We start from the raw sequence: 25911 nt of genomic DNA on the forward strand, positions 1-25911 counted from the left end.
TTGAGGAAAATGGACTTGATCAAGTATCTTCTTCGTCTGATATCAAAGATGGTCTGCAAGTTCATGTGAGATTGTACTTTCTTTTTTTTAAACATCCGTAACATTTTCAAACGATACGAAAATAAAAATTGCTACTTGGGATTGAAGTACAGTATCTTACGTTTTTCAATAATTACTTCAGTTGTGATTTTTGAAATTACAAACATGTAGCCTATTTTTAATTGATAAGTGGGGTGTTGATAAGCGGGTGTTGATATTGGCAAGATATTTGCCTCGCTACCACTCTCTGTGAACAGATTTTCTGACAGTTACTTGATACTGATTTGAGGTCAAATCATTCCTTGGTAGAAATTGAAGTGGATGTATACTGAAAATAACTATGGATACTCAATGAAATGTAAATGATAGCTAAATGAACTCTAACCTTGATAATGAAAATACTGGAAAAACAACCTTTTAGCTAAGTTTAGCAAATTTCTCGATAATCTTGGATCATTTCTCAACCTGGTCTCAGAGGATTTAGTATTATTCTGTATGTAAATTCGAGACGCTTCATTTAGGATGATATGTTACCTTTCGTATGGTATGTATTAATTTGTGGATGTCCATCACCCATTTCATATGATATGTTACGAATTACAATTCCTATTATATGTTACGAATTTGCAAAACGTACAATACGTTATGATTTTGCAAAATGTATGATATGTTACGAATTCTAGCTAGGTGGCTAACATTAGCAAGGTGGCTAACGTTAGCTAGGCTAGAGGTTAGGGTTAAGGTTAGGGTTAAGTTTAGAAGTTAGGTTAAAGGGGTAGGGTTAGGGGAAGGGTTAGCTAAAAGGGTTAAGGTTATGATTAGGGGAAGGGTTAGCTAAAATGGTTAAGGTTAGGGTTAGAGGAAGGGTTAGCTAACATGCTAAGTAGTTGCAAAGTAGCTAAAAAGTAGTAAGTAGCTAAAATGCTAAAGTTGTCCGTGATGAGATTCTGGTTTATCATACATTTACTATGTTACGTCTATGAGACCAGGCTGCATTTCTATATAATTATGTAGGCCTGTCATGACCTAACCCTAACCTTAAATTAAGACCAAAAAAGCACATTTTTGTTTTCATGAATTTGTATGATATAGTCAATTTTGACTTTGTGGCTGTTTTTATCTAGTAGAAACCCAAGTGTAGACTATTGAGAAAAGCTGTTTGCGAATAGGAAGAACTTTGCAGCAGGTGTTTCTGATTAGAAAACATTGCCATGCTGGTGGGTGGTATCATTTAAATAAAACCCAGCCCAGAAACGAAACGCAGGCTGAAAATAATTTATACGTCATCTCATAGGAAAAGACACAGAAGACTCACGGAAACATCCGAAGTCACACATTTGGATTTGGCACTTCAAGGCCAAATATATCATACTTTGACTAAAATGATGACTTATTGACTTACATCGTTGTGTAACATCGTGGGTAAGCTCTGGCCATTATCTTTTAGCTGGAGAAAGTGGATTTCTACTTTCTCTTTAACAATGCTAAGTAAACTGCTGGGTTGGTCTTCTTACTCTGTGTTCCCATAGCCTCTGTCCCCCTATAGGCTGAGTCACTGCAGGATTAACCGAGCATGACCTCGTGACCCCATCTGCTCCCAGGACTGTTGACATCCACCTCTCAAAACAGTTGTCATGGTGACAGACATATTCTCCCCCCCCCCACCTATCCACGCCCCTCCCGGCGCTCACCCTGCTGAGGAAATGGGAAACGAGACTTCCCCTCTTAAGAAACAAGACAAAATGATGGTTGTATAGAGCACATTTTTGGCAAAACATTTTTTGAGCAAATACATTTTCATACATAAATGTGTATGTTAAATACAATATGCAATCATTAAGATCCATCTTCAGTGCCCCAAAAAATGAAGTTAAACATTATTGCACCATATATTTAATACTCCAAACCAATTAAAATGATGGTCAAATGTGTTGGTCTCTTGTAAAACACAATCCAATATAAATTTTTTCCCAAATACATTTCTGAATAAGTGTTTTCTAATACTCTTGGTAAAATATGATCAAAACAGCTACATGTTTTAAAAACCTATGATCCCATGATAATTCTAATACAGTCTTCATGCCCACTCTCTCTCTCTCTGCTTGTGCCAGGCAAGGGCACAGCTGCACAAAATCAACAGCAAGAAGCATCCTGCTTATTCATCAGGATGGGGGATTTGAATAACAAAAAGCCATGTGAAATGGTATAAGGTATAAAAGCTAGCGTGAACATGACCTATTGGACAACATCCCAGAACCGCAGCAAACAAACACCATGGCCAAGGTACAGCGCTGTATAGCTGTTTTTTCTGCCTGATGCATTGGCAATTGACTTTATTTTATTTATTTATTTTAGAATTGTTAAGTTATAGTTTGGACGTTATAAGCTCTTTTTACTTGATTTGTATTTATGTTCAGTAATGTTCAATTACATTTGAACAGCGGTTCTTCAAGGCTGAGATTGTGTGGGCCCCATTGGCCTCATTCCTACATTTTACCATTTCATTGTTGATTTACTAATTTAATTACCAGTTGTTCTTCTTACAGAACAAATAGTTTACATTTAAATATTTAATTATTTAGTTGATAAAAAATAACTTTTGATTTGAGGCTTATCCATCTCCTCTCTGTGTTGTGATTGGTTGCTTCAGATCATCTTCTACGAGGACAGGAACTTCCAGGGCCGTTCCTATGAGACCAGCTCCGACTGCCCTGAGTTGACCTCCTACCTGAGCAAGTGCAACTCCTGCAAGGTGGAGAGTGGCTGCTTCATGGTGTACGACCGTTCCAACTTCCAGGGAAACCAGTACTTTGTGAGGAGAGGCGAGTACGATGACCACCAGCGTATGGGCATGACCGACTCCGTTCGCTCTTGCCGTATGATTCCCATGGTAAGATGTCACTACTAGAAAACATCGTATATATGATGCATTTAGTCCCCTGTAGCTCAGTTGGTAGAGCATGGCGCTTGCAACGCCAGGGTTGTGGGTTCGTTTCCCACGGGGGGGCCAGTATGAAAATGTATGCACTCACTAACTGTAAGTCGCTCTGGATAAGAGCGTCTGCTAAATGACTAAAATGTAAAATGTAAATGTATAGTGTCATATGTATTATATATATAGCATAATACTATGTATCTAAAAATGTAAGTATTTGATTGCAGACTGATCAGATTCATATTTAATTACTTTCATCATGTTCTTACTTTAAATATGTGTCCTTGTAAACTTTACAGCACAAAGGCCAGTTCAGGATGCAGGTCTATGAGAGAGAGAACTTCGGAGGTCAGATGCACGAGCTGATGGACGACTGCGAGTCTGTCCAGGAGCGCTACCGTATGTCCGACTGCCAGTCCTGCAAAGTGATGGACGGCCACTGGCTCATGTACGAGCAGCCCCACTTCAGAGGCAGGCAGGTGTACGTGAGGCCTGGAGAGTACAGGAACCTCAGAGAGATGGGAAACAGCTCCGTGAACAGATACAGCTCCATGAGACGTATCATGGATTCCTGCGAGGGTCAGCGTCATTGATGTCTGAGATTCATATTGTTCTGACATTCAAAATAAATATTGTATAATTGAAATCATGTCTCATTGTCTATGTATTACCTACCTAAACTTTAATAATCATTCTAGTACAAGTGAATGATAATATTTTGTCTCTAGTGCCTTCAGAAAGTATTCATACCCCTTGACTTATTCCACACTTTGTTGTGTCAGAGCCTGAACTGAAACATTTTGTTTTTATCCCACCAATCTACACACAATACCCCATAATGACAAAGTGAAAACATGTTTTTAGATTTTTTTGCAAATGTATTGAAAATGAAAGACAGAAATATCTAATTTACATAAGTATTCACACCACTGAGTCAATACTTTGTATTAACAACTTTGACAGTGATTACAGCTGTGAGTCTTGTGGGTAAGTCTCTAAGAGCTTTCCACACCTGGATTGTGCAACATTTGCCCATTATTCTTTAAAACAATCTTCAAGCTCTGTCAAATTGGTTATTGATTATTGCTAGACAACCATTTTCAGGTCTTTCCATACATTTGCAAGTAGATTTATGTCAAAACTGTAACTCGGCCACTCAGGAACATTCACCGTCTTCTTGGTAAGCAACTCCAGTGTAGATTTGGCCTTGTGTTTCAGGTTATTGTCCTGCTGAAAGGTGAATTCATCTCCCAGTGTCTGGTGGAAAGCAGACTGAACCAGATTTTCCTCTAGGATTTTGACTGTGTTTATTTTTTATCCTGAAAAACTCTCCATTCCTTAACAATGTCAAGCATACCCATAACATGATGGAGCCACCACTACGCTTGAAAATATGGATAGTGGTACTCAGTAATGTGTTGTATTGGATTTGCCCCAAACATAACATAACACTTTGTATTCAGGATATAAAGTTAATTTTGTATTACTTTAGTGCGTTGTTGCAAACAGGATGTATGTTTTGGAATATTTTTTATTCTGTACAGGCTTCTTTTCACTCTGTTAATTAGGTTAGTATTGTGGAGTAACTACAATGTTGTTGATCCATCCTCAGTTTTCTCCTATCACAGCCATGAAACTATGTAACTGTTTTAAAGTCACCATTGGCCTCATGGTGATATCGGTGAGCGGTTCCCTTCCTCTCCTACTAGGTACAGAGATGAGGTAGTCATTGGAAAATCATGTTAAACACTATTATTGCACACAGAGTGAGTCCATGCAACTTATTATGTGACTTGTTAAGCCACATTTTACTCCTTAACTTATTTAGGCTTGCCATAACAAAGGGGTTGAATACTTATTGACTCAGCTTTTCATTTTCAATTTATTTGTAAAAACATAATTCCACTTTGACATTATGGGGTATTGTGACAAAGAAAAATCTCAATTAAATCCATTTTAAATTCATGCTTTAACACAACAAAATGTGGAAAAGGTCAAGGGGTGTGAATACTTTCTAAAGGCACTGTATTTCCTTTAGTGTAAACTAATGAAAATAGGCTTTTGATTTAAGAGACTTATGTTACATGAAGTAGTCCTAAAATACACACCATGCTCATTTCTGAAACAACAAATATTGCATATACTGTATATGTTTGTATCAAAGCTAACCACACACTGCTACCTTACTACCTTGATACAGATTCAAACACAGCTCTGATGATTATAACCATGTTTACATCTAAACGTTATTCTGAAGCCCACCAGGCACTAGAATAATGGATAGTCCATATGAATGACAGAAACTCATATACAGTATGTGTCTGTGATATCATCTTGGGTTGAACTTAAGTAATGCAGTTGAGTATATTGATTCTGAAAAGGGACATTTGTAAATAATACAAAAGGGGCATTGTAATAAGAGCTACTCAATTTACTGAGGTACAGACAACTTAATTATGTACATTGCCACAACATTCACTTGCAGTATTGCTCTATGTTTTGGGGATTGTGGGTAATTTAGCTCATCATGAATTTGGTAAAACTTGGGTTCTATAACTTAATACCCTTCGTTCTTACAGTGGCAAATGGTCAATAATTCGAATAACCTGCAAAGTCAGCCCTTCCAACGTGGAATCGGCTGGTAATCTACTGAAAGTTCCATTTGAGGCGTAGAGTATGCAACCTATTGTAAAAAATAACTAACAAAATAGAATTTGGCAGTCATGTTGTCTAAGCCTATAACTTATTTTGAATTTACTTGAGTAATATGAGTTACACAAACAAAGGAATCTAAGTTGAAACTTTGTTGAATTTAATAAATCAGGCCAGCCTACCATTTTCCCCCCCCCTAGGATAGCTAATGCAGCAAAAGAGTGTAGGAGAGGTTGCTAACTAAGTGTAAGTAATTTTTGCTAGCCAGCTAACTAACTTTGGTACCTGGGGTGAAACAATTAAGCTTTTTTAGTTAGGTAGCTCCTGCACCGCTCTTTGCTAGCTAACATAACGCTTCATCCAAAACTCATAAAACTCAAAAACTGATAAGGTGGCTTCACAATTTTTTATATTTGTGATGTATCCCCTTTCCAAACATATTGCATTACTTTTATTGAACTTAAATGTATTTATGGATTCAACTTCAATTATTTATTCATTGAAACTAATTACAGAGTATCTCAACATTTTGAATGTCGGTGACACCATGTCCCTTTGTCAAATGATGCATGCCTGATTAAAATGAATACTGATCTTTGTAAAGGAGTGGTCTACCATGTACATGTATACAAGTTAGTGCTGTAGTCTTCTAAAACTACAACTAGCACCATTCACTTAGAAAGTGGATTATATCACAATCTGTAAAATGTAAACACAACTGCAGACACCTTGTCATTTTTGGAGGCATGTTCTTGACACAACAGCATTACAGTAGCTAGTAAAATAGTTTAGGAGTGGCTGTTAACTATCTTTAAATAACTTTAGCTAGCTGGCTAACTAACTTGGCTAACTGTGGGACAAAACAATTCACCTACTTACAGCTAGTTAGCTATCTCACGTTCTTTGCTATCAAATGTAATGTTACCCCCAAAACTGATAATGGTTCCATTTTCCTGTTTGTGATATGTCTACTCTCCAAGCGTATTGGCTCTTGTCAGACACCAGACCTTACGCACTTGTTTTACTAATTGGTTTCTTTTGATTTATGAAGTGGTTGTTATGTTTTAAAGAACTAGGACACATCAGGAAAATTAAAAATGAAACACTTTATTAAATTAAACTAAAAGGTTTGTGACTTTAACAGGAATCAGTGATACGTCTAATCGACATGAATCTATTCATGGAGCTGTTTCCCATCTCTCTGAGGTTCCTGTACTCTCCAGGCCTCACATACATCTGCCTGCCTCTGAAGTGGGGCTGCTCGTACATGAGCCAGTGGCCCTCCATCACGTTGCAGGACTGGCAGTCGGACATGCGGTAACGCTCCTGGATGGAGTCACAGTCATCCATCAGCTCGTGCATCTGGCCTCCGAAGTTCTCCCTCTCGTACAGTCTCATTCTGAACTGTCCCCTATACTGTTGATGGAACACAGGATGTTGGTGGCACCAAGGGGCTCGTGGTAATGACTGGAGCGGAATCAGTGGAATGGTATCAAATACATCAAACACATGGTTTCCATGTTTTTGATGCCATTCCATTTGCACCGTTCCGGCCATTATTATGAGCCGTTCTCCCCTCAGCAGCCTCCTGTGATATGGAACTACTGTAGATCCAACCGGTGGGCTCATACATTTAAATGTAAAATCTTGTTGATGACACGAGTTCACGACCAGTGCGGTTGAAACTATTTGCATCAGCTAACAAGCAGCTACACACTGCATTACTTACACTGGGGATGTTACGGCAGGACCTGATGCAGTCGCTCATGGCCATGCCCATCAGGCGCTGGTTGTCGGGGTACTCTCCTCTCCTAACCATCATCTGGTGACCCATGAAGTTGGGGCGTTCATAGACCATGAAGCAGCCACTCTCCACCCTGCAGGAGTTGCACCTGCTCAGGTAGGAGGTGACCTCTGCACAGTCGTTGCTGGTCTCATAGGAACGACCCTGGAAGTTCTTGTCCTCGTAGAAGATGATCTACAAAGACAATCACACAGTTAGTGCTCGATAGTTGAAATGAGTGCACTAATGTTCATTTGATTAGCAATGCCTTGTGTTTCCGATCCGATCGTCTTCTTTGGAATGCATGGCTGCATGGATAGACCCAGAGAGATAGGCATGGAGGAGGAAGACTTGCAGTGACACTTACCTTGCCCATGGTCATGGTGATGGTGATCCAATCTCTTATCCAATTTCAGATGGAATGCTGGACGATCAACCTCCTGTCCCTTTTATACTTTGGACAGCATTCACATCTCCATATTTATTGTTCTAGAGCTCCATGAGTCATCATTCTATATTGTGGTGCAAGCCAGTCCTATAATGTCACATACTGAATGCCACTTTTAGAACTACGTCACTGGGGGTAAAATATAGGATAATGATTGTTTCCAGCTAACCCTAGCTGCCCTAATATTAGCTGAATTATTATGTCAGTCTTTGGAAACATATTCCAGATCAATTGAGATGGAACTGAGATGGAATTCAATCAAAGCTGAACAGTGGGAAAATATTGTAGCATTACTTTATTGTGAGGTATTATTTTACTGATTTTCTTTTTTTTATGGCACTATTTATGTATTTCTAAAATGTTGGGAATCAGTAGTGTTATATTAGTTCATTATTTACCTGATAATTACTTTGTCCTCTGATTCGTATTTTTTGTTATTTTGAGAAGAACCAGGAAGTTGATGTTATGTTGTCAATGTGGTCAGACCAGTAAAGCTGCCAAATAGTAATGTTTCTTCATCCAGTGCTTGTCCTCATGAAGTCAAACAGCCACCTTTAAAATAACCCTCTATCTGCAACGTCTTTGTCCTGCTGAGAAATGTTGTGCTTAAGTTGAACTAAAAATGTGTTCACATTTCTTCATTTATGATATGCAGCAACTCTATAACAATATCTTGCTAACCAAAATCGAGAGCTTGGGACTGTAAGGTTCTATCTGCAAAAAGATGATTCTGAGATAATTGGCTTTAAAGTTCTGAATCCTCATTGGTTTGAATGGTGTCAGACATTTTGATCTTGTATTCTTTTGAACTTAACATGAATTGGGCTAATTCGAGTATACATAGGAAGAGAACATTGAACAGAACAAGGACATGTGTATAACTCAATCCTGACAAAAATGCAGATAGAATCTTATAGTCCCAAGCTTTCAAAATGTAATTACAATACAGAACTGTAAACATTTCAACAGATAAGGTTTATCAACAATTATTGAATTAAAAAGAAACTGGTCAAATACTGTACTCAAAGTTGTGACAGTATACTGTGTAGATATGTAATCACACCAATAAATACAATGTCAGGTAACTAGCTATATGGTGTTTGTGCAACTTAATATAAAGTGTGACCAAATTCACTAAGTGTACCCAAATTCACTTCGTGCGACCAAGTTCACTAAGTGGGACCAAGTTCACTAAGTGGGACCAAGTTCACTAAGTGTGACCAAGTTCACTTAGTGTGACCAAATTCACTGTGTGACCAAGTTCACTAAGTGTGACCAAGTTCACTACGTGTGACCAAGTTCACTAGTAAATATACTGTAACTGTATTTTGACCTGGTAAAGTACCCACTAGCATAATCACCCAAACTGAAGAATATGCAATGTTCTATTTCTGGTGAGAACAATATATGTCATGGCCCCCATGCTGCATTCAGCATCCAATAATAACTAATTGAGATGTGCTGTGTAAAATGTATACAAGCCCCACGTGGGCTTTGTGATGACTCATGTTATTTAGCACAAAGGTGTGCAAGGTGCCCTGTGGACCCAATGTCAATATAAAAGTGCTACTGGATCGACACAACACACCGTGCCTTCTGCGTGTCAAGCTTCACCATCAAGCTAAACCACCGTAACCATGAGCAGGGTAATACCGAGCAGTGGGTTGTTATTCAGTATAAGAGCTGGCCATTGAGATATGAATATAGTGTCTGGCATAGCAGCTGTAACCACAAAATCAAAATAATATCAATCAGTGAGAATAAAGCACAGTTTTACAGCTAAATAATAATGCTAAACTATTTGTTTTATCAAAATAATGTAGCGTCATTATACGAGATCATGCAGTTGATATGCATTATATACAAAGTGAATAATTATAATTATGTTTTTAAATATTAAACAGTAATGACAAATTAATCACAATCAATTAATAATAATTAACCATATTAATTATGTAAAACATTAAAAATCATAGCCTTTGTAGTCTTCTCAACATAGGTGAAGAGGTCAGAGGCAAAATAATTTCTCAGCGTAGCAAATGATCAAATCGTGTTTCGTTATGATGAAGTAGTCACTCGTAGCTGTCTTCCAGAAACTGTATTTCTCAGAGCACCGGGGATACGTTCGCAATCATATTAAAGCCTAAATATATGATCAAAAGCCTAACTTGTTTCCATTCCCTCTCAGATCATCTTCTACGAGGATAGGAACTTCCAGGGTCGCAGCTATGAGGCCAGCAGCGACTGCCCCGACCTCAACATGTACCTGACCCGCTGCCAGTCCGTCAGGGTGGAGATGGGCTGCTTCGTCATCTATGACCGCTCCAACTTCATGGGCAACCAGATGTTCCTGAAGAGGGGAGAGTACTCCGACTTCCAGCGTATGGGCTCCATGATGGGCATGGGGGGTATGACCATGCTGGAGTCCATCCGTTCCTCCCGCATGATCCCGATGGTAAGATGTCCACCGTTGGAGTTCCACCATCTCCTTGTGTTTGATGATGACATGATTATATTTATGATGTGGTTCATGCCATTTCTCTTATAAAGAGTGCATTCTTATATGTTTGAGTAGCTAGATGTTCGTTAATGGTGATCAAGTTTGAGTTATTAGGACTCTGTACATCTGATACTTGATGTGCTTTTCATCTGGGTCGTGTTCAGCAGGGCACACCGTAGCCAAACGTTTTGTAACAGAAAACAAAAATCTGTGTTCTAATTGGACAAGTTTAGGTATTTTCGAAACAGTTTGTCCCTAATGAACGTGGTCCAGGCCTCTGTTACTGTATAAGTCAGCTGACAAGCAATGATAAATGTAATACTGGAAGCATAGAGGACACACACGGTAGTAACTGTCAATGTTCTCTCTCCCCAACAGCACAGGGGACAGTTCAGAATGAGGCTGTACGAGAGGGAGAGCTTCGGAGGCCAGATGCACGAGCTGATGGACGACTGCGAGTCCATCCAGGAGCGCTTCCGCATGCCCGAGATGCAGTCCTGCAACGTGATGGACGGCCACTGGCTCATGTACGAGCAGCCCCACTTCAGAGGCAGGATGATGTACGTGAGGCCTGGAGAGTACAGGAGTATCAGAGACATGGGCATGAGCACCATGATGAGAGTTCACTCCATCAGAAGGATCATGGATGCCTGTGAGGGTCAGCGCCATTGATGTCTGAGATTCCTACTGTCCTGACAGGCTGCTAAAAGTCACAATTCTCATTGAATGAAATAAAACTCTTATTTTGAAGTACCTGTTCGTACCTGTTCTCTTCTTTTTTCTATCAAAGCTAATCTAATCATGGTATTTAAATCACACTGGTTTATTTCCACAAATTGGTGTCTGGAGAGGGATTTCAAACGGTCTGAAAGAATACAAGCAATATAATTACATTTTGATATACGAAATGTTCATAGAACATTCATTTATCAATAGTAAAAAAATGAATAAACTACATTTTCTCACTGGCTCAATTTAACCCAATTTAACCAGTGTTACAGAAACCCTGATGTACTTTAACCTCCAGTTTCTCAAACTTATTTTGCAGCAAACTAATCCATATAATTGATTGTTAGCATTACGCTAGTTCACATTTTCTCCACAGACAACAATATAATGTATAACCAATGGACCATGGACTGGTTTTGAGAACTTAGAGAAGTAATGTATAACCAATGAACTAGTTTAGAGAAGTAATGTATAACCAATTAACTGATTTAGAGAAGTAATGCATAACCAATTAACTGGTTCAGAGAAGTATTGTATAACCAATGAACTGGTTTAGAGAAGTAATGTATAACCAATTAATTGGTTTAGAGACGTTAGATAAGTAATGTATAACCAATTAACTGGTTTAGAGACGTTAGATAAGTAATGTATAACCAATTAACTGGTTTAGAGACGTTAGAGAAGTAATGTATAACCAATTAACTGGTTTAGAGACGTTAGAGAAGTAATGTATAACCAATGAACTGGTTTAGAGAAGTAATGTATAACCAATGAACTGGTTTAAAGATGTTAGAGAAGTAATGAATAACCAATTAACTGGTTTAGAGATGTTAGATAAGTAATGTATAACCAATTAACTGGTTTAGAGAAGTAATGTATAACCAATGAACTGGTTTAAAGATGTTAGAGAAGTAATGAATAACCAATTAACTGGTTTAGAGAAGTAATGTATAACCAATTAACTGGTTTAAAGATGTTAGAGAAGTAATGTATAACCAATGAACTGGTTTAGAGACGTTAGAGAAGTAATGTATAACCAATTAACTGGTTTAGAGACGTTAGAGAAGTGATGTATAACCAATGGACTGTGGACTGGTTTAGAGAAGTCAGAGAAATTGGACGTTCCACGACCTCTGGTGGCTGATAATATTTTGTCAGAGGAACTCTTTGAAGAACATCATCTCCATTGGGGTTTGAATTGGACATCATTTTCATTCATAATAGAAGTTCATAAATGTGGACTATATGTGAGCATCAAATGTGTAACATGGATAGATGTTCCTTTTTCTGTTGCTGTTTTTTGGGGTGTGTTTTCTGAAACATTTCTCGTTTAATAGTTTCAATTGTATTCTTTGTTGGCATGATACATTTTTGTGGTCAACATCGTGATAATGTACATGCGGAACGTTCTGGACCTTTACAATGGAAAGAGGACAATAAAAGCGACATCAAAACACAAATGTATCCAGTTACAGAACTTAACAACCCTCGACAAACCAGACAGCGGTATATCTCTCTATGCTACTTCATGTTGCTTGGTCAGGGATTCTTCACAACGGGGCCACACATTTCACTGAACACAATAGATGGATTATACAAGTAAAGTATTAGATAGGGGTCAGGCATACAGTGCATTGTGGCTATTCAATTTCAGAACAGATCAAAGTGTACAGTAGCCTACCTGCTTACATAATTCATGTATTGCAGTCATCTGCTTTCCTTATGCCCATTGGCCTGCAGGCATGCAGATACACACACACACAGACAGATAGACACACACACAAACACGTTGAGAGACAAAAAGGCAACCACAAAACCAACCATATAGGAACAACTAAATGTAAAGTGTTACCATATAGGAACAACTTAATGTAAAGTGTTACCATATAGGAACAACTTAATGTAAAGTGTTACCATATAGGAACAACTTAATGTAAAGTGTTACCCTATAGGAACAACTTAATGTAAAGTGTTACCCTATATAAACAACTTAATATAAAATGTTACCCTAAAGGAACAACTTTATGTAAAGTGTTACCCTATAGGAACAACTACATGTAAAGTGTTACCCAAAAATTAACAACTTTATGTAAAGTGTTACCCTATAGGAACAACTTAATGTAAAGTGTTACCCTATAGGAACAACTTAATGTAATGTGTTACCCTATAGGAACAACTTAATGTAAAGTGTTACCCTATAGGAACAACTAAATGTAAAGTTTTACCCTACAGGAACAACTTAATGTAAAGTGTTACCCTATAGGAACAACTTAATGTAATGTGTTACCCTATAGGAACAACTCAATGTAAAGTGTTACCCTATAGGAGCAACTTATTATAAAGTGTTACCTTATAGGAGCAACTTAGTATAAAGTGTTACCTTATAGGAGCAACTTAGTATAAAGTGTTACCTTATTGGGACAATGCAAATAGTCCGGGTAGCCTTTTGATTAGCTGTTCAGGAGTCTTATGGCTTGGGGGTGGAAGCTGTTAAGAAGCCTTTTGGACCTAGACTTGGCACTAAGGTACCGCTTGCTGTGCGGTAGCAGAGAGAACAGTCTATGACTAGGGTGGCTGGAGTCTTTGACAATTTTTAGGGCCTTCCTCTGACACCGCCTGGTATAGAGGTCCTGGATGGCAGGATGCTTGGCCCCAGTGATATACTGGGCCGTATGCATTACGCTCTGTAGTGCCTTGCGGTAGGAGGCCGAGCAGTTGCCATACCAGGCGGTGATGCAACCGGTCAGGATGCTCTCGATGGTGCAGCTGTACAACTTTTTGAGGATCTGAGGACCCATGCCAAATCTCATGAGGGGGAATAGGCTTTGTCGTGCCCTCTTCACGACTGTCTTGGTGCATTTGGACCATGATAGTTTGTTGGTGATGTGGACACCAAGGAACTTGAAGCTCTCAACCTGCTCCACTACAGCCCCGTCGATGAGAATGGGGGTGTGCAAAGTCCTTATTTTCCTGTAGTCCACAATCATATCCTTTGTCTTGATCACATTGAGGGAGATGTTGTTATCCTGGCACCACACGGCCAGGTCTCTGACCTCCTCCCTATAGGCTGTCTCATCGTTGTCGGTGTTGTGTCGTCAGCAAACTTAATGATGGTGTTGGAGTCGTGCCTGGCCATGCAGTCATGGGTGAACAGGCAGTACAGGAGGGGACTGAGCACACACCCCTGAGGGGCCCCCGTGTTGAGGATCAGTGTGGCAGATGTGTTGTTACCTACCTTTACCACCTGGGGGCGGCCTGTCAGGAAGTCCAGGATCCAGTTGCAGAGGGAGATGTTTAGTCCAGGGTCCTTAGCTTAGTGATGAGCTTTGAGGGCACTATGGTGTTGAATGCTGAGGTGTAGTCAATGAATAGCATTCTCACGTAGGTGTTCCTTTTGTTCAGGTGGGAAAGGGCAGTGTGGAGTGCAATAGAGATTGCTTGAAACATGTTGGTATTACAGACTCAGTCAGGGACAGGTTGAAAATGTTAGTGAAGACACTTGCCAGTTGGTCAGCGCATGCTCGGAGTACATGTCCTGGTAATCCGTCTGGCCCTGCGGCCTTGTGAATGTTGACCTGTTTAAAGGTCTTACTCACATTGGCTACGGAGAGCGTGATCACACAGTCGTCCAGAACAGCTGATGCTCTCATGCATGCTTCAGTGTTGCTTGCTACGAAGCGAGCATAGAAGTGATTTAGCTCGTCTGGTAGGCTCGTGTCTCTGGGCAGCTCACGGCTGTGCTTCCCTTTGTAGTCTGTAATAGTTTGCAAGCCCTGCCATATCCGACGAGCGTCGGAGCCGGTGTTTTGTACGATTCAATCTTAGTCCTGTATTGATGCTTTGCCTGTTTGATGGTTCGTCGGAGAGCATATCGGGATTTCTTATAAGCGTCCGGGTTAGAGTCCTGCTCCTTAAAAGAGGCAGCTCTACTTTTTAGTTCAGTGCGGATGTTGCCTGTAATCCATGGCTTCTGGTTGGGGTATGTACTTACGGTCACTGTGGGGATGACGTCATCGATGCACTTATTGATGAAGCCAGTGACTGATGTGGTGTACTCCTCAATGCCATCGGAAAAATCCCAGAACATATTCCAGTCTGTGCTAGCAAAACAGTCCTGTAGCTTAGCATCTGCGTCATCTGACCACTTCTTTATTGACCGAGTCACTGGTGCTTCCAGTTTTTGCTTGTAAGCAGGAATCAGGAGGATAGAATTATGGTCATATTTGCCAAATGGAGGGTGTGGGAGAGCTTTGTATACGTCTCTGTGTGTAGAGTAAAGGTGGTCTAGAGTTTTTTTCCCTCTGGTTGCACATTTAAGCTCTGAATATTATCATTTTTATTTTATTAGGATGATGTACAGGTAACTGCCAAAATAATGGAAACACTTGAGTAAATGAGGGATACAAAGTGTATTGAAAATCTATTGAAAGCAGGTGCTTCCACACAGGTGTGCTTCCCATCATGCTTAGGGTCATGTATAGCATAAAAATACTGGGCAGGCCATTATTTTGGCCATTATTTTGGCTACCGTGGTCACTGAATGGTTTGATGAGCATGAAAACGATCTAAACAATAGGCCATGGACATCTCAGTCACCAGCTCTCAACCCAATTGAACACTTATGGGAGATTCTTGAGACAGGAACACTTATGGGAGATTCTTGAGACAGGAACACTTATGGGAGATTCTGGAGCGGCGCCTGAGACAGGAACACTTTTTTATTTTTTTGTTTTTGTATTTCACCTTTATTTAACCAGGTAAGCCAGTTGAGAACAAGTTCTCATTTACAACTGCGACCTGGCCAAGATAAAGCAAAGCAGTGCGATAAAAACAAAAACACAGAGTTACATATGGGGTAAAACAAAACATAAAGTCAAAAATACAACAGAAAATAGAAAATATATATACAGTGTGTGCAAATGTAGCAAGTTATGGAGGTAAGGCAATAAATAGGCCATAGCGCAAAATAATTACAATTAGTATTAACACTGGAATGATAGATGTGCAAGAGATGATGTGCAAATAGAGATACTGGGGTGCAAATGAGCAAAATACATAACAATATGGGGATGAGGTAGTTGGGTGGGCTAATTTCAGGTGCAGTGATCGGTAAGGTGCTCTGACAACTGATGCTTAAAGTTAGTGAGGGAGATAAGAGTCTCCAGCTTCAGAGATTTTCGCAGTTCGTTCCAGTCATTGGCAGCAGAGAACTGGAAGGAATGGCGGCCAAAGGAGGTACCTGCTGGAGCGCATACTACGGGTGGGTGTTGCTATGGTGACCAATGAGCTAAGATAAGGCATGGATTTGCCTAGCAGTGATTTATAGATGGCCTGGAGCCAGTGGGTTTGGCGACGAATATGTAGTGAGGACCAGCCAACAAGAGCGTACAGGTCACAGTGGTGGGTATTACAGTGAGGGAAAAAAGTATTTGATCCCCTGCTGATTTTGTACGTTTGCCCACTGACAAAGACATGATCAGTGTATAATTTTAATGGTAGGGTTATTTGAATAGTGAGAGACAGAATAACAACAAAAAAGTCCAGAAAAACGCATGTCAAAAATGTTATAAATTGATTTTCATTTTAATGAGGGAAATAAGTATTTGACCCCTCTGCAAAACATGATTTAGTACTTGGTGGCAAAACCCTTGTTGGCAATCACAGAGGTCAGACATTTCTTGTAGTTGGCCACCAGGTTTGCACACATCTCAGGAGGGATTTTGTCCCACTCATCTTTGCAGATCTTCTCCAAGTCATTAAGGTTTTGAGGCTGACATTTGGCAACTCGAACCTTCAGCTCCCTCCACAGATTTTCTATGGGATTAAGGTCTGGAGACTGGCTAGGCCACTCCAGGACCTTAATGTACTTCCTCTTGAGCCACTCCTTTGTTGCCTTGGCTGTGTGTTTTGGGTCATTGTCATGCTGGAATACCCATCCACGACCCATTTTCAATGCCCTGGCTGAGGGAAGGAGGTTCTCACCCAAGATTTAACGGTACATGGCCCCGTCCATCGTCCCTTTGATGCGGTGAAGTTGTCCTGTCCCCTTAGCAGAAAAACAGCCACTAAGCATAATGTTTCCACCTCCATGTTTGACGTGGGGATGGTGTTCTTGGGGTCATAGGCAGCATTCCTCCTCCTCCAAACACGGCGAGTTGAGTTGATGCCAAAGAGCTCGATTTTGGTCTCATCTGACCACAACACTTTCACCCAGTTCTCCTCTGAATCATTCAGATGTTCTTTGGCAAACTTCAGACGGGCCTATATATGTGCTTTCTTGAGCAGGGGGACCTTGCGGGCGCTGCAGGATTTCAGTCCTTCACGGCGTAGTGTGTTACCAATTGTTTTCTTGGTAACACTTTACATAAAGTTTACAAGATCCTCCCGTGTAGTTCTGGGCTGATTCCTCACCATTCTCATGATCATTGCAACTCCACGAGGTGAGATCTTGCATGGAGCCCCAGGCCGAGGGAGATTGACAGTTCTTTTGTGTTTCTTCCATTTGCGAATAATCGCACCAACTGTTGTCACCTTCTCACCAAGCTGCTTGGCGATGGTCTTGTAGCCCATTCCAGCCTTGTGTAGGTCTACAATCTTGTCCCTGACATCCTTGGAGAGCTCTTTGGTCTTGGCCATGGTGGAGAGTTTGGAATCTGATTGATTGATTGCTTCTGTGGACAGGTGTCTTTTATACAGGTAACAAGCTGAGATTAGGAGCACTCCCTTTAAGAGTGTGCTCCTAATCTCAGCTCGTTACCTGTATAAAAGACACCTGGGAGCCAGAAATCTTTCTGATTGAGAAGGGGTCAAATACTTATTTCCCTCATTAAAATGCAAATCAATTTATAACATTTTTGACATGCGTTTTTCTGGATTATTTTGTTGTTATTCTGTCTCTCACTGTTCAAATAAACCTACCATTAAAATTATAGACGGATCATTTCTTTGTCAGTGGGCAAACGTACAAAATCAGCAGGGGATCAAATACTTTTTTCCCTCACTGTATATGGGGCTTTGGTGACAAAACGGATGGCACTGTGATCGACTACATCCAATTTGCTGAGTAGAGTGTTGAAGGCTATTTTGTAAATGACATCGCTGAAGTCAAGGATCGGTAGGATAGTCCGTTTTACATGGGCATGTTTGGCAGCATGAGTGAAGGAGGTTTTGTTTTGCGAAATTTACAGTCTAACCAGACACCTAGGTATTTGTAGTTGTCCACATACTCTAGGTCAGACCCGTCGAGAGTAGTGATTCTAGTCGGGTGGGCGGGTGCCAGCAGCGTTCGATTGAAGAGCATGCATTTAGTTTTACTTGTGTTTAAGAGCAGTTGGAGGCTACGGAAGGAGTGTTGTATGGCATTGAAGCTTGTTTGGAGGTTTGTTAACACAGTGTCCAATGAAGGGCCAGATGTATACAAAATGGTGTCGTCAGCGTAGAGGTGGATCTGAGAATCACCAGCAGCAAGAGCGACATCATTGATATACACAGAGAAAAGAGTCGGCCCAAGAATTGAACCCTGTGGCACCCCCATAGAGACTGCCATAGGTTCAGACAACAGGCCCTCCGATTTGACACATTGAACTCTATCTGAGAAGTAGTTGGTGAACCAGGCGAGGCAGTCATTTGAGAAACCAAGGCTATTTAGTCTGCCAATAAGAATGCGGTGGTTGACAGAGTCGAAAGCCTTGGCCAGGTCGATGAAGACGGCTGCACAGTACTGTGTATTATCGATCGTGGTTATAATATCGTTTAGGACCTTGAGTGTGGCTGAGGTGCACCCATGACCAGCTCGGAAACCGGATTGCATAGCGGAGAAGGTACGGTGTGATTCGAAATGGTCGATGATCTGTTTGTTAACTTGGCTTTCAAAAACTTTCGAAAGGCAGGGCAGGATGGATATAGGTCTGTAACAGTTTGGATCTAGAGTGTCACCACCTTTGAAGAGGGGGATGACCGTGGCAGCTTTCCAATCTCTGGGGATTTCAGACGTTACGAAAGAGAGGTTGAACAGGCTAGTAATAGGGGTTGCGACAATTTCGGCTAGTAATTTTAGAAAGAAAGGGTCCAGATTGTCTAGCCCAGATGATTTGTAGGGGTCCAGATTTTGCAGCTCTTTTTTGAACATCAGCTGTCTGAATTAGTGTGAAGGAGAAGCGGGGGGGGGGGGGGGGGGGGGCATGGCCAAGTTGCAGCGGAGGGTGCAGAGCTGGTGACCGGGGTAGTGGTAGCCAGGTGGAAAGCATGGCCAGCCGTAGCAAAATGCTTGTTGAAATTCTTGATTATTGTAGATTTATCGGTGGTGATAGTGTTTCCTAGCCTCAGTGCAGTGGGCAGCTGGGAGGAGGTGCTGTTATTCTCCATGGACTTTACAGTGTCCCAAAACTTTTTGGAGTTAGTGCTACAGGATGCAAATTTCTGTTTGAAAAAGCTAGCCTTTGCTTTCCTAACTGCTTGTGTATATTGGTTCCTAACTTCCCTGAAAAGTTGCATGTCGTGAGGGCTATTCGATGCTAATGCAGTACGCCACAGGATGTTTTTGTGCTGGTCAAGGGCAGTCAAGTCTGAGGAGAACCAGGGGCTATATCTGTTCTTAGTTCAGATTTTTTTTTATGGGGCATGCTTATTTAAGATTGAGAGGAAAGCACTTTTAAAGAACAACCAGGCATCCTCTACTGACGGAATGAGATCGATATCCATCCAGGATACCTGGGCCAGGTCAATTAGGAAGGCCTGCTCGCTGAAGTGTTTTAGGGAGCGTTTGACAGTGATGAGTGAGCCGTTATCGCGGAACCGTTACGGACGCAGGCAATAAGGCAGTGATCGCTGAGATCCTGGTTGAGACAGCGGAGGTGTATTTAGAGGGTAAATTAGTCAGGATGATATCTATAAGGGTGCCCATGTTTACGGATTTAGGGTTGTACCTGGTAGGTTCCTTGATAATTTGTGTGAGATTGAGGGCATCTAGTTTGGATTGTATAATGGCCGGGGTGTTAAGCATATCCAAGTTTAGGTCACCAATCAGTACGAACTCTGAGGATAGATCGGGGGCAATCAATTCACATATGGTGTCCAGGGCACAGCTGGGGGCTGAGGGGGGTCTGTAGCAAGCGGCAACAGTGAGAGACTTATTTCTGGAAAGATGGATTTAGTAGGAGTAGGATTAAGTAGGAGCTCAAAGTAGGAGCTCAAACTGTTTGGGCACAGACCTGGATAATATGACAGAGCTCTGCAGGCTATCTCTACAGTAGATTGCACCCCCTTTGGCAGTTCTATCTAGACGGAAAATGTTGTAGTTGGGGATGGAAATTTCTGAATTTTTGGTGGCCTTCCTAAGCCAGGATTCAGACACTGCTAGAACATCAGGGTTGGCGGAGTGTGCTAACACAGTGAATAACTCAAACTTAGGGAGAAGGCTTCTGATGTTAACATGCAAAAAACCAATGCTTTTACGGTTACAGAAGTCAACAAATGATAGCTCCTGGGGAGTAGGAGTGATACTGGGGGCTGCAGGGCCTGGGTTAACCTCTACATCACCAGAGGAACAGAGGAGGACTAGAATAAGGATACGGCTAAAGGCTTTAAGAACTGGTCTTCTAGTGCGTTGGGTACAGAGAGTAAAGGGGGAAGATTTCCGGGCGTTGTAGAATAGATTCAGGGCATTATGTACAGACAAGGATATGGAAGGATATGAGTACAGTGGAGGTAAACCTAAGCGTTGGGTAACAATGAAAGAGATAGCATCACTGGAGGCACCGATTGAGCCGGTCTCCGCGTGTATGGGGGGTGGAACAAAGGAGCTATTTGAGGCAATTTGAGAGGGGCTTGGGGCTTTACAGTGAAATTGTATAATACGAACTAACTGGAACTGCAATAGGCAAGGCATATTGACATGGGGGAGAGGCATAAAGCAATCACAGGTGTTATTCGAGAGAGCTAAGACAACAACTGGTAATGGCGATGAAAGTTTGGGCTGAGACTAAACAGATAAACAGGACAGGGTACTGTGTAAAGGAACAGTCCAGCAGGCATCAGCTGTGCAGCTGAGTGATCATAAGGTCCAGTGAACAGCAATGTGTGAGTCCGAGAGCAGTTCGAATTGGTGCTACAGCACTGGCTAGCAGGAAGCACAGCTGTTGTTTGCGTGTGCTAGCGGGCCGGGGCTAGCAGATGGATCTTCGTGGTCGTCGCAACGGGAAGCCTGTTGAAACCACAGATGATTACGTCGGCAGACCAGTTGTGATGGATCGGCGGGGCTCCGTGTCGACTCTAGGAGGTCCCGTCTGGTTGACAGAGAGGTAGATAGCCGGGAGATGGGCCTGACTCGAGGCTAGCTCAAGGCTGATTAGCCGACAACAACGTCCATTTTGTTGCAGCTAGCTAGTTGCGATGATCCGGAGTTAAAGGTCCAGTGATTCAGTGATTCCGGCAGAAAAAACGATATGTTCTGGGTCGATAATGCACTGTGCAGACAGTGCAGACTGGCCGATAATAGTCCAGGCCAGAGCTGGCTGGTAGGTAGTGCAGGCCACGGACAATGGTGAAAAACCGTTAACGGTGGCTAATAGCAAGTAGCTAGTTAGCTGGCTACTCCCGTCCGGTAGACAGAGAGGTAGATAGCCGGGATATGGGCCTGGCTCGAGGCTAGCTCAAGGCTAACTGGCTTGCTTCGGGGGCAGTGGTGATTAGCCAACAGCAACATCCATTTGGTTGCGGCTAGCTAGTTGCGATCCGGTGTTAATGTCCAGTGATTCAGTTATTCCGGCAGAAAATCCGATGTTCTGGGTGAAAACCGCTAACGGTGGCTAATAGCAAGTAGCTAGTTAGCTGGCTAGCTAGTTTCAACTGTAGATTCTAGATAAAAGGTAAGTCAATAATATAATCTGTTCCACATTGAGTGAGGCGGGTTGCAGGAAAGTATATTTAGTAGAAGGATGATAAGTGTGATAGGGAAATATGTATGAAAAATACAAAAAAAATACAAATAACTGGCTATTTACACGGGGACACACATAGTACACGACCGCACTGCTACGCCATCTTGGATCATCATGATCCACTTATGGGAGATTCTGGAGCGACGCCTGAGACAGGAATACTTATGGGAGATTCTGGAGCGGCGCCTGAGACAGTGTTTTCCGTCAAACTAAATATCACAGTATCTTTCAATAAGGTGTTATATTGAATGTACTGTACAAAAACTTGCAGATTTCACATTTGTATGCACATCTTAAATAACACTGAATTTAAATATTATTTTGCTGATACACTCAAGGAGCAATTCAAACAACCCCCATATTGTTTTTGATACTATTTTGATACTATTCAATATACAATACACACAGGTTAATATAAGTTGTAAGGCACACCTTTACCTGCACTTTACCTACCCTTTAAAGGTGCACTATGCAGAAATCGCTCCGCCATTTCCTGGTTGCAGTTTATGTGACAAAACAAGCAAGTATAGTGTAGAGAATCATTGTACCTTATAAACCGCTGTGTATTATATCTTCCATAACCAAACATATTGTATTTTCAGCTGTTTGAAGCTGGTGTACAAAACCGAAACTTGTGAACGGGAAGCATAGAAACAGCGCACATAGAACAGAACTACCACTTCTTAGACTTGCTTTCAATGAGAATGACAGATCTATAACTTACATTTCTATGTGAATTTGGTCAGGTTGCCCAAAAAGTTACATATTGCAGCTTTAAAGGGACTTTTGTACATTGGTCTGCATTTTGCATCATCTTGATGATTTGGCCGGTGACACTTTGGTTCTTGAATGTCCAACATCTTGAAAACTTGACTGCTGACATGCAAAACATTTTGGGACTGTATCAACAGTGGACTAATTAACAAAATACCAAAAGATAGTTTTTGAGTGAAAGTTTATTGTGTGTACAAACCTATTCCTAATGCAAATGAAAAGAACATGAACATGCTGTTTGAAAGTAGCCTATTAAGTGCTTCTCCCAAATGGTTAATTATAAGCACATCATTTGCACAAATGTCATGTTGAAGCTAAATGAAAATCCATAGTTCATTAGTTAGTTAAATACATAGTTTATTCACCCTTCAGAGTATATTTTAAAGACACTATACAATTCATCTAAAACGAATCGGACCTAATCTAAACCCTTTTACCTTACAGAGCACTAAATTATAACTCTTTGCCGTGGGCTTAGCGTTGATGTATAGTACAGTACCGAGCCCAGTGATGCTCAGCTGACTCAGCGTTTTATACAATTGGGCGGTAGATTCTTCTAGAGCTACATCAAGCATAAAAGGCAGCACGCCAGTAGGGAGAACAACAGAAATCAAATAACTGTGACCATGAACGGAAAGGTACTGTAATGTGGGGTTCTGATCAAAGTCTGTGCACAGTGCTGAACTGTACGTCACCTGACATTGGAACTATAAATCTAGTATGCATCAGAGCCCATTGCCAATGGAAAATAGATCCTTCATGTGTGTTTTTAGATTCAGAACACTATGATAACTATAGATGACTTATAATGACTTATAATTATAAGCATGGTTGCATTGTTTGATTTTGTCAGGCACATTAAAATGATGTCGAATAATTTCTGAACTGGATCAAATGAATGAGTTTTGCACTTCAAAATCAATTAGATTTCCAGACTTTCATTGCATACTTTCTCTTTCTCCAGATCATCTTCTACGAGGAAAGGAACTTCCAGGGCTGCTCCTATGAGTGCAGCAGCGACTGCTCCGAGCTCTCCTCCCACCTGAACAGGTGCAACTCCTGCAAGGTGGAGAGTGGCATGTTCATGGTGTACGACCGCCCCAACTACATGGGCCACCAGTACTTCCTGAGGAGGGGAGAGTACCCTGAGTACCAGCACATGATGGGCTTCAACGACTGCATCAGGTCTTGTCGTATGATCCCCCAGGTAAGCACTTCTGCAGACAGAGCACAACAGAACACAACTATCCACAACCACACCACAATGATCACAACCATACATGCCATACAACCATTTTACACTCCCAAATGGAAGTCTGTCTAAAGTTTTCACACCTCAAATGTAATCTAAAGTCCACATAAAAACACATCCCACGCCATCGGTTGTGTAGATCCAACTATATACCTCGTCCGCAAATGAATGAAAAAGAGACTAATTAAACGTGCTGTTCTCATCTTTTTCATTCATTTTAGATTGCGGCATATTGCATTGTATGCCATCCTATCAACCAAACTCACCCTGTTCAGTTAATAGATGATGAAAAGTGTGATCTTCTTTTCAAAATTGTTTTGGTTGTTGTGGTTTTCCCTTACAGCACAGTGGCCAGTTCAGGATGAGGATCTACGAGAGGGAGAACTTCGGAGGCCAGATGCACGAGGTGATGGACGACTGCGAGTCCATCCAGGAGCGTTACCGCATGTCCGAGATGCAGTCCTGCAACGTGATGGACGGCCACTGGGTCATGTACGAGCAGCCCCAATTCAGAGGCAGGCAGACCTACCTGAGGCCTGGAGAGTACAGGAACACAAGAGAGATGGGAATGGGAAATGATGAAATGAGGTTCCAGTCCATGAGGCGCATTACCGGCGATGCTGCCTTTTAAATGTGCTGCCTTTAAAGGGTGCATTGACTTTTTAATAAAGATTTTAAACCTTTATTTTTTGCAGCAATTTTTTGCCCCAAATTCTATAAACATTATATTTAGTCTTAAAAAACTTAAGACAGTTGGTTGACCCCCTCTACCCTATTCTAGGCACTTGACACTGCCTTGTGTATGGGTGTTTTAGACAAGATTAACTCTTAACACTGGAATTCTGCCAAAATAAGAAATAAGACTACGCCACTTTTTTGTAAAGGAAAGGTCCTCTAATTGAAGCATGGAAATCAGACAAAGGCGCTTAAGTGATTCATTTTTTTGTTTACTTTGAGGAACTCCTACCTAAGCAGGTGCAACTCCTGCAGGGTGGAGAGCAGCTGCTTCATGGTGTACGACCGCTCCAACTTCCAGGGAAACCAGTACTTTGTGAGGAGAGGAGAGTATGGTGACTACCAGCGTATGGGCATTGAAAGCTCAGCTCAGCACATCATACTGTCCTTACTCAGCCATAATCAAGCATGTTGCTGCTACAATAAAAAGAGGAACATTTCACACATAGCACTCACAAATTCAACTCTTAAGAACTTGTGACAACTTGTCACAGGCCTTCACACTACGCAGTGGCATGCCATATTTATCAAACCACTTCCTACTTCCATCTGCCAAAACTGTAACATTACCATAATACAAAACCACAAACTTATCAAATAAAATATTGTGGTAATCATTTCTAAGAGGCATACATATATAACTCCTTATAAGTGCATGTATAATGCTTTATAATACACTTATAGTGCCTTATAATACTCACTATAAGATATAATTTATCGTAGGTAGTTATAGCTTTCTTAAAATACATTACTATAATGCATTATGAGCCCAAAAAGCATCAAGCATTATAGCCCTACCTAAAATGTTCTGTCACTGATGGCTACATACATATATAACTAATTAACAGCATTAATTTGAACTGAGCATGATTTATAACATCAGCCTTTTGGTATTTAAAACCGGCCATTACCCCTGCTCCAAGAAAACTAGCTAGCTGGCTCGCTCCCTGGATTTGGGAAGCTGTAGCTGGACTAGACTAGCTACAGCTTGTGTTATCTTTAACTCTACATTGTTGGAAATGGACCCATATTTACATTTACATTTATGTCATCCTTATGTAAGCATTTCACTGTTAAGTTCAAAGTTCACACAAGTTCAAATCAAATCAAATCAAATGCTATTGGTC

At 41.1% G+C, this 25911-nt stretch overlaps 2 protein-coding genes and 2 pseudogenes across 4 annotated transcripts in view; 3 read left to right on the top strand and 1 right to left on the bottom strand.

Annotated features, from left to right (window-relative positions):
- The first annotated feature begins 48 nt into the window (after positions 1 to 48).
- LOC311109524 (gamma-crystallin M3-like) lies at positions 49 to 3567 on the top strand (annotated as a pseudogene). Its single transcript has 4 exons — positions 49 to 65; positions 2250 to 2322; positions 2690 to 2929; positions 3274 to 3567. The product of its transcript is annotated as a gamma-crystallin M3-like (transcript).
- The window catches only part of LOC311109834 (gamma-crystallin M3-like), a gene marked incomplete at both ends in the record, with an annotated part of 26459 nt that continues 3243 nt past the window's right edge, over positions 2696 to 25911 (top strand). The window contains 2 exons of the mRNA XM_084152836.1: positions 2696 to 2775; positions 23848 to 24004. Of these exons, the coding sequence (XP_084008962.1) occupies positions 23876 to 24004 (129 nt within the window). The remainder of the gene's footprint in view (positions 2776 to 23847; positions 24005 to 25911) is intronic.
- The window catches only part of LOC311109832 (gamma-crystallin M3-like), a gene marked incomplete at both ends in the record, with an annotated part of 37497 nt that continues 18349 nt past the window's right edge, over positions 6764 to 25911 (bottom strand). The window contains 2 exons of the mRNA XM_084152833.1: positions 6764 to 7042; positions 7356 to 7604. Coding sequence (XP_084008959.1) covers positions 6764 to 7042; positions 7356 to 7604 — 528 coding nt within the window. The remainder of the gene's footprint in view (positions 7043 to 7355; positions 7605 to 25911) is intronic.
- Positions 7784 to 11029, top strand: LOC311109488 (gamma-crystallin M3-like; annotated as a pseudogene). Its single transcript has 4 exons — positions 7784 to 7798; positions 9375 to 9503; positions 10046 to 10312; positions 10736 to 11029. The product of its transcript is annotated as a gamma-crystallin M3-like (transcript).

Source organism: Coregonus lavaretus (assembly GCF_964263955.1).
Source record: "Coregonus lavaretus genome assembly, chromosome: 35".
In the NCBI taxonomy this organism is placed as follows: Eukaryota; Metazoa; Chordata; class Actinopteri; order Salmoniformes; family Salmonidae; genus Coregonus; species Coregonus lavaretus.